This window comes from Equus caballus, chromosome 4 (assembly GCF_041296265.1).
Source record: "Equus caballus isolate H_3958 breed thoroughbred chromosome 4, TB-T2T, whole genome shotgun sequence".
Lineage (NCBI taxonomy): Eukaryota > Metazoa > Chordata > Mammalia > Perissodactyla > Equidae > Equus > Equus caballus.
The window spans coordinates 6,005,744-6,025,692 of NC_091687.1; the positions used below are offsets into that span (position 1 = coordinate 6,005,744).

The 19,949-nt window shown below is 47.5% G+C and overlaps 1 protein-coding gene across 2 annotated transcripts in view; it reads right to left on the bottom strand.

The window, feature by feature from the left end:
* Window positions 1-19,949, bottom strand: part of ATXN7L1 (ataxin 7 like 1) — a 219,103-nt gene that overhangs the window by 110,042 nt on the left and 89,112 nt on the right. Inside the window, exon 6 of one of the 2 annotated variants that reach the window (XM_023638870.2) lies at window positions 951-2,042. The exons of the other annotated variant lie outside the window; for it this stretch is intronic. Within the exon in view, the coding sequence (XP_023494638.1) occupies window positions 1,957-2,042 (86 nt within the window). The 3' untranslated portion in view covers window positions 951-1,956. Of the gene's footprint in view, window positions 1-950; window positions 2,043-19,949 lie in introns of those variants that run through there. 2 annotated transcript variants of the gene reach the window in all.

Below are 19,949 nucleotides of genomic sequence, written 5' to 3' on the forward strand. Positions count from 1 at the left end.
CTGCCGTGCTGGAGGAGTAACCAGTCAAAAGGAGTAGGAGCTCAGGGCTCGCGTGCGTGCGCGTGTGTGTGACCTGATGTTCTCTGCATGGATGGCTGTTGGTAGGAAGTGGGGTGCCATCAAACAGACAGAAAAAAGCTCAGAGAAATGGGCAGTTGCCCTTGGATGGCTCCCATACCACAGGCCCTGCCTCCACACGGAGCCCTCTTCCTACCGGAACTCAGGGAGTTAAAAATGAAACCACCCTTGAAAAGGAAACCTAATTATCCATGGCAATTTATTAAATAACTAAGGTTTTCTGGGCCTTATTAAAATAAATGTTGAGTGTATTTTCTTATCCTCCGACGCTCACTTCACTTGTCAGCACCTGCCGGCAGCAGCTGGGGTAATCTCGCCAATTTTGCTGTATGTGCAAATCAATTTGATTTCCCCCAAAAGACAAAAATCAGTAAAGTGATTAAGTTACAATTAAGGCGTGTCATTGAAAGCACAGACGACACGAAAAGGCTGAGGAGGACTCGCCTTGAGGTCACCAGTGACTTCCTTCCACCCAAGTTAAATGCATTGTCTTTTTCTCCTTCTCCCCGCCTGCTCTACTGAATGTGATACTGTGGGTGCTCCACAGCCTCCTCCTACTTCTTGGAATTCTCTCCTCTTTTGGTTTCCGTCTTGCTCTCCCTATGCCAGGCTCCCCTCCTGGCTCTCGTATTGGCTCCCTAACGATTCATCTGTTCCTCCATCCATCCATCCATCCATCCCTCCCTCCATCCATCCATTCATCCAACGTATGTTTAACGACCCGATGTGCCAGGCACTGGGAAAAAGGACAGGGTGCATTTGTCTTGTTTTACGGTTTAAAAACGCTTTTATGTATTTTATTTCATTAATTTCTTGCTACAACCATGTGAAGTGGCTGTTGGTACCCCCGTTTTCTAGATGAGGAAACAGGCTGAGAGCATCTGTGATTTATTTACAACAGCACAGCCAGCAGGTGGCAGAGTCTGGACATGAATTCAGGTTTTCAACCCAGAAAGAATTCCTAATGGCACTCTGGTACAAACTAGTCAAGTGTAATTTCTTGACTCATCTCATCGTTCCTAATTAAACGCCACGATCCAGTCAATACTTATTTATTGAGACTGTGCTAGGCTCTTGGGGATGCAAAGCCGGGATCCCTGACCTCATACAGCTTGTGGTCTGGGGGGAAGACAGACGTTAATCATATGTTCACACAATAAACGTTTGTTTCCAAGGTACGAGGGAGAGCTGACCTACTTATGAAAATCAGGGAAGTCTTCCAGGAGGAAGGAATCATTAAGATGCATTCTGAAGGATGAGTCAGAGTTAGCTTTGGGAAGAGGGGGTGACAGAAAATCGTATGCAGAGAAGGGAAAGCATGCGCAAGGGCCCTGTGGCAGGAAGACCCAATGTGCTGAAATTTTGAAGGCCAGCTTGACTGGCATGTAGAGAGTGAAAGGGAACCTGGCACAGGATGTGGTTCAGACCACGTAAGACTTTGTAGCCACGATAATGATTTTTACTTCTAGCTTAAGAGCAATGGGAAGCCACAAGTCAAGAGAATGATATGATTAACTTTGATTTTGATTCTGACTTCTGTGTGCAGAATGGATTGTAGAGGAGCAAGAGTGGAAGCAGGGAAGACAGCTGGCAGGCTTTTGTAGTTGTCCAGGCGAGAGGTGATGAGAGCTTGGGCCAGGGTGGTGGTGGTGGGGGTGGAGATGGAGAGAAGAACCCCACAGGTGCCCCCTGCTCTGCTCAAGCCCACTATCTCCCTAAACCCTGCCACCAGAGTGTGCTCACGAATTTGCAGTACGTGGGGGTTTCTCCGTACTTCAGGGTCCCGCGGGAGCCTCTTCTTCCGGGAAGCCTTCTGCAGACAATGCCAGTCCTCCGAGATCTTTCCGACGTTGTGTCTATCTTCGGCACTGTCCGTTTTCACCCCTGACTCTTCTCTATGGCCTGGCTGTTCTCCGGTCCATTCCTGCAGAGGCCTTCATTTCTCTTGTTGTCTTGCTTTCTCCCTTTGGAAAGTAAATGCTTTGTTGGCATTTGCTGAACGGTATCAACAGGGCGCCTTTGGAAATTACATTTGTAAATGATTGCTCATGCCAATTGCCTTTTATTTTTTCCCTAAATTAAACACTGGTTGCTTAAATCTGTCTTCGTAATCTCGTTCTACCAAAACGTATGTCCCAATTTTTCTATTATTTCCTCTAAACTCTTTTCCATATTTCTCCTGGTAGAAAGCAGTTTCAGGGAGAATGGAGTGGGGAGTGGGGGGAGGCAGGAGGGTAATTAAACAGGGGCCGTCTGACCAGAATCCCTATACCTTTTAATGGGGCATTTGATTAATCTTTTCCACAGGCACCATTATTCATGCCTTGATGGAATCTCATTTTACAGCCCTTAATACATGGACCCAATTTATCCACATCACATTGTATTCTAATATTTGTCACCCAAGTTACCAGCTATCTCCTTCTCAGTGTAAAATCATCAGCAAGTTTGATTAGCTTATTCCCTAGGGATAATAGGGGAGATAAGAACAGACACAGTACAACATGACACCGGACGGTTCTGCATCCTCAGAAGGCTGCTAAGTGGATCCATTTATGGAGCCGGGTTGGCCAAAATAAACATCTGCTCCCGTGGGAGGCTCTCTGTGTGGGACCTGGGAGCCGCAGCCACAAAGGGCCGACGGCTGCTGTGCCTGGCGCTGCTAAGCCATCACTCTGAGTGGGATCGCTTTAATGAAAAATAGTGGGGCTCCTCCCCATCCTGCTTCCTAGCATCCCCCACCCCCCAAACTTCCATCCCGAGAGGCACAGCCCAGAAGCTCCTCTTGATTCTAGCACACCACTTCTGCCTTAAGCCCTTCTTCTTTCCCTACTGGGACCCTGGCAGGCCAGATAATCTGGAGGGGGACGCACAGTGCTGTGTGTCGCTTGCTCTCCAGCGTAGAGCTGGCTCTAAGCTGCCAGCCCCTTCTTCCTCTTCTCTGGAACCAAACCTGAGCCTTGGGACTCACAGGTGGCTTCAGTCCTTCTAAGCAAGGTCGCCCTCTGGCCTAAAGGGGCCTGCATGATCCCAGTAGGAGGTGGGCTCAAAGCCCACAGAGTTTTCCACATCCCTTCCTCTACCCCACCGCCTCTCCTCAGCCCAACCAGGCAAAACTCCCAAAGCCCCCTCTGGAGTTCTTTTCAAAGCTCCCAGCATCATTTTACCAAACGCCCTACATCAGTTATTCTTGTACTTTTCTGAGTCCGGCAAGAGGAGGATGAAAGAGGCCCACTCTCGGTGGTGGCCCCCTCCTGCAAGAGGTGGATCCTCATTCCCTTCCCCTCGAGTGTGGGTCCGACTTAGTGACTCATTCTAATGAACAGAATAAGGTGGAAGTGACAGACTAGGACGTGAAAGGCATCTTGACATCCCCTCTCTCTCTGTCTCATATTGTTGGCTCCAAGGGAAGTTAACTGCTACACGGTGAGCGGCCCTATGGAGAGGCCTAAGGTACTGAGAGCAAGGAACGGAGGCCTCCTGCCAATGGCCAGATGAGGGTGCCATCTTGGAAGTGGGTCCTCCAGCCCCAGCCAAGCCTTCAGATGATGGCAGCTCTGTACGGCTTGACTGCAGCCTCATGAGAGACCCTGAGCCAGAACCACCGAGCTAAGCCGCTCCCAGCTCTCTGGAACCTGCGTAAGACAATAAATATTTGTGGTCTTAAGCTGCTAAGTGTTGGGGTCATTTGTGATGGAGCAACAGGTCACTAATACACTCTCACTACCTCGAGGAAGGCCATGGTCCCCTCCTCCCCTCCATGGCTTCTCAGGTTCTATCCACTCTCCTCTCTGTTCAGAGAGTCTGGTGTCCCTCTAGTACCCTCTGTCGACCCGTCCCCAGCTCTCCTGTGCGTCCTCACAGTCTGGAGGACCCTTCCCGAGAAGAGGGCGATGGACGGAGGAGGACCTCCATGGGCCCTGGGTTCGGAATGCTAGCTCCTTGCCTGCCAGCCAAAGTGACCTCTGGAATTAGGAGAATGACGTTTTGCAGACAGCAGCCTTCCTCAGGCCATGCAGCTCCTTCTCATTCCTGAACCGGGGGGCCTAATGACTTCAGTCGGGCCGACAGTGGGCATGAGAAGACTTTGCAAATATCGTGTTCCCTTTTGCATCACCTGCTCTTCTCCTGTACCCTTTTTGCTCATCTGTGGTTTCTGCAAAAGGTCACGTCTCGTTTCAACTTTGCAGTTAAGTGCCTCTGACACTAAGTGGGGATTCCAAAACCGGAAGGAGATGGAATCCGGCTGAAACGTTGCAAGGATGGCCCCTCTGCTCCCTGGCTATTGGCGGTGTCCCGCCTGCACACACCGCGGTCATGAAGGAGGTAGTGACCCGATTCCTACTTCTCTCATAACTAGACGAGGATCACAGATGTAATTTTTGATTAAAAAGAAATCCAAGGTGCTCTCTTATCTGGTTGAATCCTAGGAATTTTTACAAAATCTATCTCAGTTCCACGGGGCAAGGTCAGACAGCTATAGATGTTAACCTCTTGGAAGGCTTGGAAAAGGTAAAAAAAGCAGTGGCCCGAAGCACTGGAGGGGACCCCAAAGCACTGGTGCCCAAGGGACGGCCCCTGGGCCAACGGCATCAGCATTACCTGGAGGCGGGTTGGAAATGCAAATTCTTGGGCCCCACCTCAGATCCACTGAATCAGAAACCGGGGGTGTGGGGGGGTGGTGTGGGGCCCAGCAATCAGTATTTTAACAAGCCCCCCCAAACAATTCTGACGCCCGGCTAAAGGTTGTGTCTCACTGACTTAAAGGATTAAACATCTAAATTATTCATTCATTCATTCATAAGACATTGATTGAGTGTCTACTATTTGCCAGACGCTCTGCGGCAATGAAGAGGAATTATAAGGAATTCCTTCCTCAAGGGGTTAGAGGCCCCCCTCCCCTTGCTTTATGACAAAGCTTGAAAAGAGAGCAGGAATTTGAAGACACTAATCCAAGAAATGCAAATCATTCTTTACATGTAAATCTTTTCAATGGACAGGAGGCACAACAAAATTGTTTTTTTTTTCCAGCAACGATCACACTCTCAAAATAGTAACTTTTCTAAAGAAGTAAATGTGTGGGTTTAATCTATCATGTACAGCTGGCTCAGCCTTACAAGCTTAAAGAAAAGATGGTGTGAGTTCACCATGAATGAAATGCAGAATTACCTTAAAGATTCACTTATGTGTCTGTCTTTTAAGGAACAAAGTATTCTGTTGTTCCATCATCTCCCGTGAAGAATTTCTCCTCTTTTCTGTAAATCTAATTAAGTCATAACAGCTAAGATGTATCGTGTGCTTCCTACGGCTGGGCTGGGGGACAGCACTATATTCGTGAACTCATTTGATCCTCCCCCGACCTTATAAAAGCAGACGCAGCAAACACAGTCTGTGGATGAAGAACAGAGGCTGGAAGAGGCAGGAAGAGGAACCCGCACCCATCTCTCAGCCCCATGCAAATTACTCTCCTGTGCCGTACTCTCGCCCCCATTGGGTCACTTTGCTGCAAATTAAAACTGATTAATTGGGAAAACATAAAAGGAAATACCATCCTCCCCTAAAAGATTTCTAGTATGATACCACTGGCTAAAGCTTGAATGGAAGGATTTATTTTTAAACGTTAAAGTTCCTGGTAGATTTCTCCTTCAGTACCATAGATAATTAAGAGCTGGCTATAAACTCCTCAGGGTCACCAGCATCAGGGGCCTGCGCAAGAATCTGGTATATGCTCAATAGACCCAGCTTTCAAAAGATGCTCCACATCGGCTCCTTTCTCAGGGTGCCTCAGTGATGCCCAATGAGTCACTGTAATACTATCAGGGCACAGAGATTCTCCTGTGGTTGGGGATGAAGTTGAGTTGATGCAGCCATGGCTGGGCCCTTGTGAGCGTGGATGCCCAGTTAATCTGGCAGCTGTGGGGGTGAAGGGTGTGACCGATGACCACAGAAGAGATCAAAGCTGCCTGGCCGGACCTGCAGCACACTCAGCCCCCTGATGTGGGCGTGAGGCCTGCCCTGGCTAGCCGAGTTCACCCGCCACACAAAGCTATCCTTCTGCATTTAGAGGGGCGTCATGGGTCACCCATGTTTTGGCAACCAGGAGGCCTCTTCTGCCTCTTGCATCCTTGGGAATAGCCTAGTGACTTTAGCTATATGCAACCAAGAAAATCTAAAGTCCATGTGGGCTGTGTAGAAAACTGTGTGGGTGTAAACACACATACAGAGCATGCAACTCAAGGTGAACTGAGACACATCTGCCTCTCCCATTGGCTCTCTGTAATCAAAGGTTTTTAGAACGTCGGATCCGACCCCTGTCTATTTCTGACTCAGGGGTTCTTGCTGGCTTCTGCGGAGACAATGATTTGGTTTGTGGCATTCTGTGCAACTACAGACATGAGAGGCTGAGCTCACAAACGCATGATTCATTTCAGGATTCTAAAATGAGAAATGCACCTATCGATGGCACACTGGAGGCCAGAAGATTCTGAGAAAGCATTTCTTGCATATAAATGGGACATACAATGAAAAAATTTGCTGACGGTTACAATCCTGAAGCCAGGGACCACCCCACTGTGCTCTCCATCCTTGCGGAGTGACGGCTCCGCGGGAAACCGCTGGGATTAGCCGATCCTGCCTTTGGACACCCATCTGCCACCTCATTTATCTACCTGTGACAGGGATTGTGCTGGAAGAGAATCAAAAGATGACAAATTGCTTCTGGTTTTAAAGGAGCTGTTCAGGCTGGGTGTAGGCCCAGGGGGAACCAGGTTTCACACCAGGAGCCATCACTTCATCCCGTTCTAAGGCCACATTTTGGCAAACACCAACCAGCAGACGATTTGTGTCTCCTTTCACCAGTGCATTGAAAGACACGGGCTGAGAAAGCCTGAAATCCAGGCATTGTGACAACGTGTGCAGCGGGGAGTAGACCCGCCCAACGCTGCAGAGAGGCAGCATGGCTGGCTTCGGACAAGAGTTCCACATGAGAGAGATTCTTCCCGTGTTGATGCAGATAGAGAACAGATTTTGCAAGATGCCAGAGAGGAGCCACAGTATCGGTAAATGACTCCGGGGAAGACTGACTCATGTGAGATAAGGACCCAGATTTCTAGGATACTGGCCATGGAATCTGCTTGCGTGGATACAGAATCCCAAGCTCCCGATGTCCCTGGGGGCAGGGAGGGGGCACATGAGCTTTCAAGACGGTCCCCCTGAACCACAACTCAGCCGTCCACACCCTCTGCGTACCAGCCAGGGCTGGGCATCAGAGGGGCTGCGACCTTCCGTCTTTCCTTCCTTCCTTTCCACCTGTGCTTCCTTTCTGGGAATGACCATGTAATTCGTGGTCAACACACTCAGGACTCTGGAGGTGAACTTTCTTGAACCAAAACAGTTTGCCGTGCCCCCTCTACCGCGTGCTTGGACTTGCAATGCCTGAGAAGGCCTCCCTGTACTCACAACTACAGATGCCAGGCTCCCTTCTGAGCGTGGCACTCGTATCTCCTCATTTCATCCTCCCGACGACCTCTGACAGAGGTACTGATATCATCCTCATTGTGCAGAGGAGGAAGCTGAGGCACAGAGAGGTTGAAGGACTGGCTGGAGGTCACCCAGCTGGTGTGTAGCAGAGCCACAATCATGCCCAGACAGACAGCTTGGCTCCGGGGCCTGGCTTGGCCCTAACCCCTCGGCTGTCTCCCTGACATCACCCTCCTTCAGACCAGTGGCCGAACCTCACACGAGCACCGGTTTGCCCAGGCCTTCCTCTGGAATTCAGTGGGTGCCCGGACCAGGACACAGAGGGTGGGACGTGAAAGACAGACGTCATCGTCAATCCCCCTATTCGTTTCTAAATTCAGGCCAGACGTCCACACATTGATTTGTGCTTGTTTGTTTTGAACATTCTACCATGTTGCCCCAGACTGCCTCACAGACGGTATCTCTGTTCTCCTTGCTAAGACAAGCACCTGGCCCCCCACCTCCCCACCTCCCGTTTCTGGCAAACGCTCCCTCTGCCAGTGACTGACGTTCCCAGCCTAACCTCATTATACATTTCAGCTAAAAACTCCCATTTTCCACGTGGCACTGAGCCATATTTATAGCACAAGTCACCTGCCAAGTCATTTTCAAGTTTCTCATTTCGAATAATAACCTTGGAGCGTGACCGTCATGCCCATTCCACAGACGGGCAAAGAGAGGCAGGAGGGCACAGCAAGGTTGCAAAGGAGTCCTAAACTGCCGGGTCTTTAGAGCCACTTATATACAATTCTCTCCCCAGATTGCTTCCTCTCATCTTCCCATTTAACAAACTTATCTAAGGCCTGGGAACGAGAGATGTTATCAAGATGGAGTTGTATCGCATCCGTGTCTGTCTTCCAGCTCTCCGAATACTAACAAGCGACTCTAAGCTGGTGGCAGGGACATCAGTGCTCAGCTTTCTCCTGGAACCCATTCTCATCAGCAGGTTCATATGCATGAAACACAGACGTGGCGTTCTCGGTCTGCACGATTCTCTCACCGCCCCTTGTAACTAATCAGAACGCAGAGTGGATTGATTCTCACGCCGGATACAATCAACTGCCTTCAGCGTCTGCTGAAACGACCGTAACTTTTGCTCTGATAGAATCTTCTGGCCAGGAAATGAAACGCTAGATCATAACCCATAAGCACACTGAAGAATATTCCTTCAGAGTCAAAACTGTAAGACCGTTTTTCAAATCCTTACTACAGAAAGCTCGGATCCTGTGTGAAGGAGAGGCAAGAATCCTAGAGGATGTGTTTGTTGCACTAAGTCTGGACCCAAAAACAACAAATGTTGGATGTTTCCTAAAGGTCAATTTGCCTCCAATAGTGAGGAGAAACTATTTTGCTGCTGCTGTGCATTTTTTTCCTGGGGTCTCTGTTCACGGAAAACGCACTGGAGCGACAGTCAGGGGTCCCGAGTACTATCCCCAGCTCTGTCCCTATCAGTTGTGCGATCTTAGGAAAGTTGCTGAACTTCCTTGAGCTTCCAAATCTGGGAAGCCAGCATCCACCAGGCTACCTCAAAATGAGCAAGCTACTGGCGAGAGCTTCGGAAACGGCAAGATGCTGTAGAAATCGAAGATATTTCCAAAGACATATGATCACCCTCAAAAGGCTGTGGTGAGAACAGAAGCCCTTTATCTCTGTTTTCAAAGGAGTCACCTTCTAGGTAAGTGGCATTTGGGAGTGTGACCACAGAAGGCAGCCTACGCCCAAGCATTCAAAAGCAGGTAAAAGGGCACGATTTCACTGTTCACCATCTCTACTGATGTTTGCACTTGAGTCCTTTTCTCATCATCCAAGTCCACATCGCGGATACTCGTAAATGTGAGAAAAATCAAAGAATGCCAGTCTAAGGATTTCAGTCCCTCTGGCACAGAAAGCCCATCCACGAGAAAGGGTGCAATTTCTGGAAGCCTGAGTCTAGGGTGACTAGCTGACTGAGGCCTAAGGGATTTCCTGGGACAAGCTGGTCACTCTCCCTGAGCATCACCTTTGAATATCCATTTTGCCTCCTCCTGGCTGGCAGGGAATAAAGGAGCTGAACTAAGGCAAGTCTGGTAGAAGGCATGTGTGTCTCTGAGTTGCTAAAGAGTGGATCCCTAGAGATTTATAGCTTGGGCATTCTCGTTTTCCCTTTTGCCCCTATTAGTTTCAATTTCCCTAGCTGACACCATCTTTTCACTGTCAGGAATCCAACAGAATCACACCCCTTCTATTTTTCCTGCATCAGATTATCGCCTCTAAGATATTTCCCTGAGCCCTGTCGGTGGCTTCCTGCCACCAGCTAAATCTTCCACCTGACAGCTTGAGGCATTTGGTGCAAAACGGCAGCCTTCAGCAGGCCTTGCATGTGGAATTATCAGAAGTGCTCTGTGCAATATTCACCGGAACACACGCACACCGCAGAACTGGATCAAGAGCTGACTGGTGCACGTAGCAGGGAAATGACATTTTGGGCCAGTGAAGAGATGCGATCAGTGGGGATTTCCCTTTTAAAAACTTACAGCAAAAGCCTGCCTGAGACCATTCAATATTCATAAGTGGAAAGCAGAGATGGCGTTCCTGTTCCGCCAAGAGCAATAGCTATTTATCACAGCAAATGACTGAAATCGTCGTTCGTACAATGCTTTACTCGGCGCTGTAAATTACGGTATACAGAAGATTAAACTTAAGCCTAACGCTACCCCTGAGCTTCAACAGCTGAGTCCTATAAATGGATACCCGTTAAGAGGCGAGAATTCTCTTTCCTGGTTACTATTTAAAAGTGTATCTCTATTAAAAGCTTGTCTTAAACATAAATTACCAGGATGCCTGCCCCTGGCCCCAGGCAGGCTCTTCCTCGGGGGCCCTGACTCACAGAGCGACATCTAAATGACACAGTGACAGGCCTGAGACTTGAAGCATGTGCTGTGCTGACGTCCAGATGGATGGAGACGAGAGGGACTTCACGGAGTGCTGAATGAGCACTCACTTCCAGCTCGGCTCAAAGAGGGGCAGGGGGCACTCTGCCAGGCGTTAAGGAGACCTTTGGAATTAAGATGATCCTGAACCCCAAACCACTTCGAAAAGAATGTCTCTTCTGGTATCTGTTGTTCCGTGAAGAATCAAGGAACCCTGACCTCAAGCTGAAGTCCCAATTTTTCTAGCTAAATTTTATTCTCCAACCACATCTCTCAAGATGTGGTCCATGGACCGAGAAAGCACCAGCATCACCTGGGAGGGTGTTAGAAATACAGACCTACTGAATCAGAATCTGTATTTAAGCAAAGAGCCCAGGGGGAGTCACATGAATATTAAAGTCTAGGAATCAAGAGATAAGTAAGCAGGTGTCCACAGGCAGGAGCTCCTCGATTTTCTCCCTGGAAATCATCACACATGACAACAGGAGTTGGGGACTGGCCCTGGCAGGGGACCATAGGATTCTGAGTGCTCTTTTGTCTAATCCTACTTCGGAACATTTTCAGGAACTTAAGAGAGAGATTTTTATGAGCTGGGAATGAATTTTTCACTCTGAACTTGAGATCGGACTGAAAGCACCCCAGGGTGTAAAATAGAGTGAATTAGCAGAAAAGTCCTGCTCTACAAATCGATCAGGATGTCTCCAACTCCCCTCTGGGTCAGGAGGCTCAGAAGGCATGGCAACATTTTGGGCAAGGATTGCAATTCTTTGTTGCAGTTACCAGCTGACTTTAAGTGGGAAAAGTATGCAAAAGTCTTCACATTGTTTCAGAAGATAGAGATCCTGGATAACTGCAGTCTTTATTAGAAAAAACCCTTATCATTCAAAATGCATGTTAAAAATTAATGGGAATCATTAAATAAATAGATTTATGTAGACAGATTTAGAAATAAAATAAAACCTGCTGTGGTCAAGCTGGCAGAGAGAAAAACAGGAAGAGGGTTAAGAAGAGCTTGCTAATCTAATGGAAGCCAAGAAAGAAGAACAAAGAAGCAAATCAAAGCGAGGTAAACAGAAATTAAAAGACAGAAATAAATCTAAATATATAAAGTAATCACAATAAATGTAAATGGATAAAACTCACCTATTAAAAGACACTATCAGATTTTTTTTCTTTTGCTGACGAAGATTGGCCCTGAGCTAACATCTGTGCCAATCTCCCTCTACTTTACACGTGGGATGCCACCACAGCATGGCTTGATAAGCGGTGTGCAGGTCTGTGCCCAGGATCCGAACGTGTGAACCCCAGATCACCGAAGCAGAGTGCATGAACTTAATCACTATGCCACCGGGCCGGCCCCCTCAGATTGAACTTTTTAAAAAGCCAGGTATATACTGCTTATAAGAGAGACGCCTAAAACAAACTGATACAGAAAAGTTGAACAGGAAAGGTCGGAAAGAGATAAGGCCAATATGTATCAACCCAAAGAAAATTGGGTAGCAAAGTTAACCAGAAAAAGTAGGATCTAAGCAAAAACATTAATAGGGATGAAGACCCCACAGCTAAAAAGGCACGAGTCATAAATTTCCATGCATCCAGTAACACAGCCTCAAAACTGTACAGCAAAGCTGTCAAGAGTTCCAGGAGAGACCGACACACTTACAACCATCACGGGAGACTGAAGACCCCCTCCTCAGAAATTATAGACCAAGCAGACAAAAATAGTGAGGATACACAAGATGTGAATAACAACACCAAAAAACAATACATGAACTCTGCACACAAGAGAGATCATACAAATTTTCTAATCACACGACATTTAAAAGAATTGATCATGTGCTAAGTAGTCACAAAGGCAGTTTCAGAAATTATAAAATGGATAACTTATAACAAACATTCTTTGGCCATCATAAATTAAAGTAGAAATCAAAAATACAAGATAGTCAGGCGCCCCTCATGACCCTTTACATCTGAAAACTAAAACTACACTCCTCAATTACCACTTGGCAGTGGGCTGACTTCTTTCTACGTGTGGCCTAGTTACTATGGGACCAGGTTAATTTACACGACATTTGTCAGGGGTATCACCAGAAACAGGAAACTCCCTGAGCCATTATAGCTTCATTATTTTGTGATTTGAACTAAATTCTAAAGCAAAGGCAAAGTGAAGAACCTGACTCCAAGAAGACAAGGGATGTGCGTGGGTTAATTACGACCTAGTCGTGAAGCTGCTATTGGCCCATTTCCCAGACCGTGCCTTGTTCTGCCACTCCACACCCGTCTCCTGCTGGATGAAGAGACTGTTCCGGAAGTGCCCTTGGCATTTGGGAAAAGGTGCTATTCAATTGACACAGCATCTTACAATTAATAGCATCCTGTAATCTAGCAAATACGACAGTTAACGGTTTGTATGGGACCTTCTCTCTGCTCTTTCATAGGGCCAAGCACTTCTGAAAAATGACTGGGAAATGCTACATAGGAGACACACAGACAAATATAGGTCCAAGTGTCCTGGCAGGAGAGCACTCTCCCCAAGAAATCCCCCCAAACAAAACCAAAACCGGACCTCGGTCCTTCTCCTGGACTGTGCTGCCAGCCAGCCCACGACAATTCCAGGGGTGGCTGAATAAGGAAACAAATATTGAAAAGAAAACCACCAAACAGCCTAAAAAGGATGGAATGCAGGGTCAGGGTAATATTGATGCAACTGCAGTGATGACAGGTTCTCTGGGTAAGTGGGGTTGGGGAGATGGAACAATAACAAGATACAAGAGAAGATGAAAGCTCTCTGCCTGCGCCGTGGGCACCCATGGTCCAAACAGTCCCATGGTTTCCTGGCTCACAAAGGCTACAAGCCACAGAGTGGGGCGGCTCTCATGGGCACCCTTCCTCCTCTGGGCCTCCTCACTGGTCCCCTAGCCCTCTTGGCAAACATCACCAACACCACCCCCCTTCAAAGAGTAGCTGAGCATAGGTTTGTTGTAAGGGCGGAAGGTGAGCGTCACAGGTAAGAATATGACAGGGGCAGCTCAGAAAGTGGCACGAGAGCTGCTGTCCAGCCCCTGCCTCCTTAAACACATTGGTGACTTGCTTCATATGTACTTGAGATAATGCCACCATCAGGATGATGTCCCAGAGCTGACAGTAAGGTGGGTCACTGAGTTAGGGGTCAGTTAGGGCCGGCGTCCACACGACCTTACTATGCGGCCGGATGCAGCAGCATCCCAGATGGAGGCAGGCACTGGTTTAAGAGAGTTACGTTTGGGGGGGAGGCAGCCACTTAGAGATGACCAGAGAACCACAGCCACACTCGTCCCAGAAAAATGCACCTCTGGAGAGGCCTCAGGAAATTGAAGAGAGAACTCCTGAGGGAGAAAAGCAAAGCATCGACGATGCTAATAAACAAAGAACAAGGTTGGTCAGAGACGGAACCTTTGACAGAAATCTGTAGTTCTGGTTTTGTAAAACAAAGACTACGGTTGCTTTCTCTAGAAAAAAATTATTATTCATTCCATGCGAAGCAGGATTCATCATCGTGAAATTGCTTACTTACTCTCATCATTTATTCTCCCCATTTACGTTTTCCCCGGACCTATTTATTTCCCAGGTGTCTCGGACGCGGCATTCCCCAATTTGCACTCATTTTTCAGGAGTGCCTGGCCCTGTGGAAGAGCAGAGGAGAAGTCCTACATCACCTGTTACCAACAGGATTTCCTCGACTCCAGGATGCCATTATCTGTAAGAGCCACATCGACTGAATGGCACCTTTCTCCAGGGTGAGGGAAAGAAACCCACCATGGGAAATGTACACACGACAGCAAGAAGCACTTTGACCTTAGAGCCACAGGGCTGGCAACCTTCTTTGGAGACCCGCAGCGTCCCCGAGGTACGCCTAGGCATGGGTTCCTCTTGTGTGACACCTCTGGAGGTAACTCAGTGACCCCAGGCCAAGCGCTCAGAATCAGCTCCTTGAGCGAATATTCCAGGGACCCTTCCAAAAGGAAAACGGTGACAGCCGAGCTGCAGCTTAGACGAGAGCTGGCTTCTAGCATCACGGGGGAGACGAAAGTCACGTGGAATCGAAACCACCCCGGGATACCCTTCTGCTCATAAAGTACAGCACACACGGTGTGCGGAGCTTGAGCAAATTTCCATGGCCAGTGTCTCCTCTAGAGGTGGAAAAGATCTTTGTTTTTCTGCTTGGGCAACAGAGGAACGAGGGGACTTGTGTCTGGGGCCACGTTATTAGCAAAAAAAATGTGCATTATTATTACCTAGCGCACATGGTTGGAGTCAGATAAATTAAGAGCGATGAGACTCCAACGTGGAGGAGCCTTGTTTCTGTCCCTCCCTCCAAGCCCTCTTAGCACTTTAATGGGCGAATAGATGCTGCCAACCTCCGGAGGGGAATCTGACACACGGGGTTTCCCAGGAGACTGTGTCCACACAAACTACAGCTCCCAGAGTACTGACTCACTCACTACTCCAGGGAAGGAACTCAGCTCGGGAAAGGCTGCGCCGCTCCTTGCTCAGGATGGGGAGACCTCCGCAGTGACCTTTTGAGTCAGTGCTGGCAACATTCTTTCCTCCGATTTAAATAAAGCGATGACTGTTCCCCCTAATTTTCCTCGGTTGATACAGCGCTGAGGAATGGAATGGAGCCGTCTGTACAGCGAGGACAAGCCAGCGATGAGTCAGAAGCCGGGGTCATGTTGCAGCGACAGCCTCCAGGGCTCAGCTGCGGTCAGGGATCAAAGCAGCAGCCTCAGAGCGCTCAGGGAGGGAGGATGTTTCCCTGCTCCAGCCTGCACCGCTGCCTCTGAGTAGAGCCGGTCATTCTCTTTCAAGCAGCGCTATCTTCTAGAGGAAGGTACGCGCTCACATGTGGAATTTGGCTTATTTACAACTGGCAAGCCAATTTTCCTTCCTTGCTTACTTCCTCTCTCCTTTCTTCCAAGATTCACTTTTTTAAAAGTATACGGAGCACCAGCTGTAGATCCGGCACTCATGTTAACTCAGGGAATCTAATAGTGAGCGTGATGACGGGGCTCCTGGCTCCCTGGAACTCCCAGTCTAGGGGGTGTGCGTGTGTGTGCGTGAGTGATGGGGATGGATAAGCCAACAAGCATTTGCAATAGCCATCATATACGCTAATGCTGGTGAAGCAGAGGGTGCCAAGAGTGCTTGAATTGGAACTGAGTGAGTCCTTTCTTCTACCTGTCTGTGCACCAAGTCAGGAAATGTGCTCCATGCTGGGACTCGGGGATGCCTAAGATACAGTCCCAGCCCTCGGGAGCCCAGCGTCCAGCGTTCACAGGTGACTCCATTGCACAGTGATCGGTGCCATAGGATGCAAGGATGCAGGAGGCGGACAGTTGACAATTTGGTCAGGTAGCATCTGAACTCAGCAGAAATGCAAAAAAAACATCTAGGGTGTTGCTAGCCTAAACAGAGGTCTATCAGGGATATAAAAATGAAGTCACTTGTACTTGGAAAAAATCCCCAGACACAACTGAAATAGCTATTGTCCAGGTCGACAACAACCTTCGGTGGCAAATCGAGCAACTTCTCTTTTCTCCTGTCACTCAACCTCTCAGCATTTGACCAGGTCTATGAAACGCTTTCTTCTCTTGGCTTCCATGTCATCATCTCTGCTGTTTTTCCTGCCCGATCACTGGCCATTCCCCTTCGAACTCACCCTAAATTTTGACCCTTCCCTTTTCCAGTTCAATCCACCAGCAAATTCCGTCTGCCTCTACACTTCCAAAACGGGTCTCAAGTTTGTCCTTTCCTGTCCATCTGCACAGCGATGCCTTAGTCCCTATGAGGTCTCCCAGGCTGCAAACAGCCAGAGGGATGCTCTGAAAACATAAACCAGAGTCTATCTTTCCTTCACTCAACACCCTCCCCGTCTTCTCACGACTCCCAGAATAAAACCCAAACTCCAGACTCTGGCCCAGCCAGAGTCCAGATCTGGTCCCACGCACCTCCTTGAGGCCCTCAAACGCACCTCGCCTGCTGTGCACTTGCTGTGCTTTCTGCCGGGACACTCTCGTGCTGGCTCTTCCTAAGGCTTGATGGCATCTTTGTTTATGTCATTTAACCTACCAGAGCGTAGGCTTCAAGGAAGCCATACACCCTCCTCTGTCTCATTCACCACCGTATCTGTAGCACTAGAACAAGGCTTGGCACACAGTAGGTGTTCAATAAATATTTTTCAGATAAATGAATGAATCAAAGTTATGTGACTCTGAAGAAGGTAATCCAAGAGATTCAGCCTTCAGGAATTAGGCTTTGATGAGATTATAAATCTTTTAAAATTAAAGATGAATTCAATAATTTTTTTTTTCTTAAAGATTGGCCCTGAGCTAACGTCTGTTGCCAATCTTTTTCTTTTTCTTTTCTTCTTCTCCCCAAAATCCCCCAGTACATAGTTACATCTTCTAGTTGTGGGTCCTTCTGGTTCTGCTGTGGGGGATGCTGCCTCAGCAGGGCCTAATGAGCAGTGCTAGGTCTGCGCCCAGGATCCGAACCAGCAAAACCCCGGGCTGCCAAACCGGAGCGTGCAAACTTAACCACTCGGTCACTGAGCTGGCCCTGAATTCAATAATCTTGAGGTTATGAAGTTCCCATTAATCTATCTCCAAATTTGAGCTGAACATTACCTCTGCTATTTGTTTATTTATAACATCTCTATTTAATTCCCAGAAACATGCAAAAAAGGGAATTTCATTGAATTTAGAAGAAATCACCTACTATTTGTGGGTCTCATGGAGCTGCTCATTTGTGGGACATAAACAAGAAAACTACAGGCAGAACTGATGGTGGGGCCCACTCCACCTCTTCTACAAGCTTCCTTCTTTTTACTTTTTGATATTTAAAGGTCTATTCCAAATACAGTGGCTAACGCTCTAAACACAGTCACTATAACAGAGTTATTCGTCCCTCCCTCCTTCCTTCAAAATCGTGCCCAACTTCTTCAGCTATGCCAGCAAGCAGACAAGATCAGGGGCATGGGTTAGAAAGATGAGAAAGAGACAGGGAGCCCAGCTTCCCCAGGCACCTGTCATTTAGCCTCCAGCATCCTACAGGGGACAAAAGCGATCTTCTTTATAAAAATTTAGTTACAATGCCACAGGGAGTTCAAGATCCAAAACATTTGACCAGCATTGTGGTTAAAGGGATCTGGAGCCAGCCACAGGTTGGAATCCTGGTTCTGCCACTTGCCTCAGCCAGATCTTGAGCAAATTTCTTAAATCCTCTAAGTTTCCCTTTCCTTGGGTGTAAGATGGGGATAATACGACCACAGCACCTTAGGGTGGCGATAGGATTAAACAATACCAAAAAAGCTAAGCACACATAAGTGCTCAATAAGTGTATTAGCTTTCTTGTTATTGCTATTTTTCTCTTCCATCAGCAAAGTGAAAAGAAAAGCCAGGGTTTGGGACCAGGTCAACCTGCCATGTCCTAGCTAGCATTAACTCTAATCCGAGCGGTAGCAAGTTCAAAATATAAAAATTTGAAGTGGAGCAAAACGTCTTCCTTCCTTGTAGATTCTCTCAGTTGTGATGCTTGACTTAAGGTCTATTTGTTACTCAGTCCATCCTTCCTTTCCTTAAGGTTCGCCTTAGGATCTATTATAGAGACTTCCTTGGGCTCTATCACACGACCCGCACGTTACCAGGGACGATGGAACGATGAAAGAAGAAGAAACAACAGTAGACATTGCTTCTGATCATAAGGAGTCCCAAAGAAGTATTATTCCAGGAGTTAATTTGGGATCTGGATCCATTCATCAAATTAAAGTTAAAAAACAATCCTACTACAAAATAAAGTTGACACACAATCCACACGCTCTTGCCAAGTCTTACTAATTCATACTGTCAGACTTGACAAAGAATATGTTGGATGAGACCAATTTCTTTTATTTTATACTTCTCTGGTGTAAATAGCCTAGTCTCCTAAAAGACAACTAACAGTAACAACAGAAATTTAATCTCAACAAACAAATCCAACTTAGTTGACCCAAAAACCCCAGCCCCACGATGTGGCAATCGACACCTTCAGAGAGGAAGTCCCGCAGGATAATTAGCCGGCGATGACAGCCGGGAAGCCCAGGGGGCACTGACATGGGCTCAGAAGCACAAAGGGTTTGTTTCCCCCTCAACTAGAGGTCACCCGGAGATCGAGAAAATAAAAAGAACAATTGCAGGAAGCCCTGAAACCTCATTAATGAGGCTCCCATGGGTAGCACGGCTGGGCTATGCCGCTCTCCGTCCCCAACCAGTGCCAGCATTTGGATGTGCTGAGAAGGAATGGAGGTGCCAGCCTCCAGGAGTGCGTCGTGTCACTCAATTATTCCGCGGCTCAGCCTCTCCGCTTTGGCTCACAGTTCATTAAATTCTACTGCATCGCCATCTCAACATGCAAAACAGCAACTTGAAGGGCATTCAAAAATATAATCAGGAAAGCGAATCAAAAAGCCCTCTCTGAGAGAGAGGAAAAAAAATTAATCCTCTCTTGTCTGTTAAATGACATCCAGTTTCTTTGGTTCTAATACGTTTTTTTTTTAAGTGGCAGTGACATCCAAGGATTATCTCTGTGTGATGGATGGGGTGTGGGGCTGCCTGGTTCTCTGCTTGGAGGGCGGGCACCGAATGTGGCTGAAACATTGTGAAAGCTCTGTGTACACGGATGTGTTATTTTTCGGCCTTTTATTCTTTTTTGATTCTGAGGTGGGAAGGACTGTAACTTAGGGACTTCTGCAGGATAGCTTGTTCCAAGCTTTGCGTATGATTGGGATGGGGTAGGCATCCTGATGACCAGCTCTATGGAAACCAAAATAGTGAACTTTCTGCATGCGGCCATGTGATTCCACCAAGTTATTTCTGGGCTGAGTGTGCACGTGCACACACACACATTTTAATTTGGAGAAAAATGTAAATACAGAAGGGCACAGAATATGATATGACAAGTGGGGGTGTTATATTTTATGACAGTGGTTTTCATCTGGGGGTGATTTTGGGGCAATGCCTGGGGATGGTTTTGGCTGTCTCACCTGTGGGCGGGGGGCTGCTATGGGCAACCAGTGGCTAGAGGCCAGGGAAGCTGTTCGATATCCCACGACGCACAGGACGCCAGCATAATAGAATTATCCAGCCCCAAATGTGACTAGTGTTGCTGCTGAGAAACCCCGCCTTACAGGGTTCATTATGTCACTATGTTACGAGATAAGGACGGAAAAACTCATACTCCTTTCATTTGGGTGAATCATACAACTTCATAAACGTTCAGCCCAATTATAAAACTACAACTTGGATGTGCCTATTACTTTTCTCGTTAATTACAATATTCCAAATTGATTAAAAATATGCAACTACTAAACGTGAATAACAACATTTTTTCCATTGTAGGCACTGGCACCTCCTTGTTTTGAGCTCACTT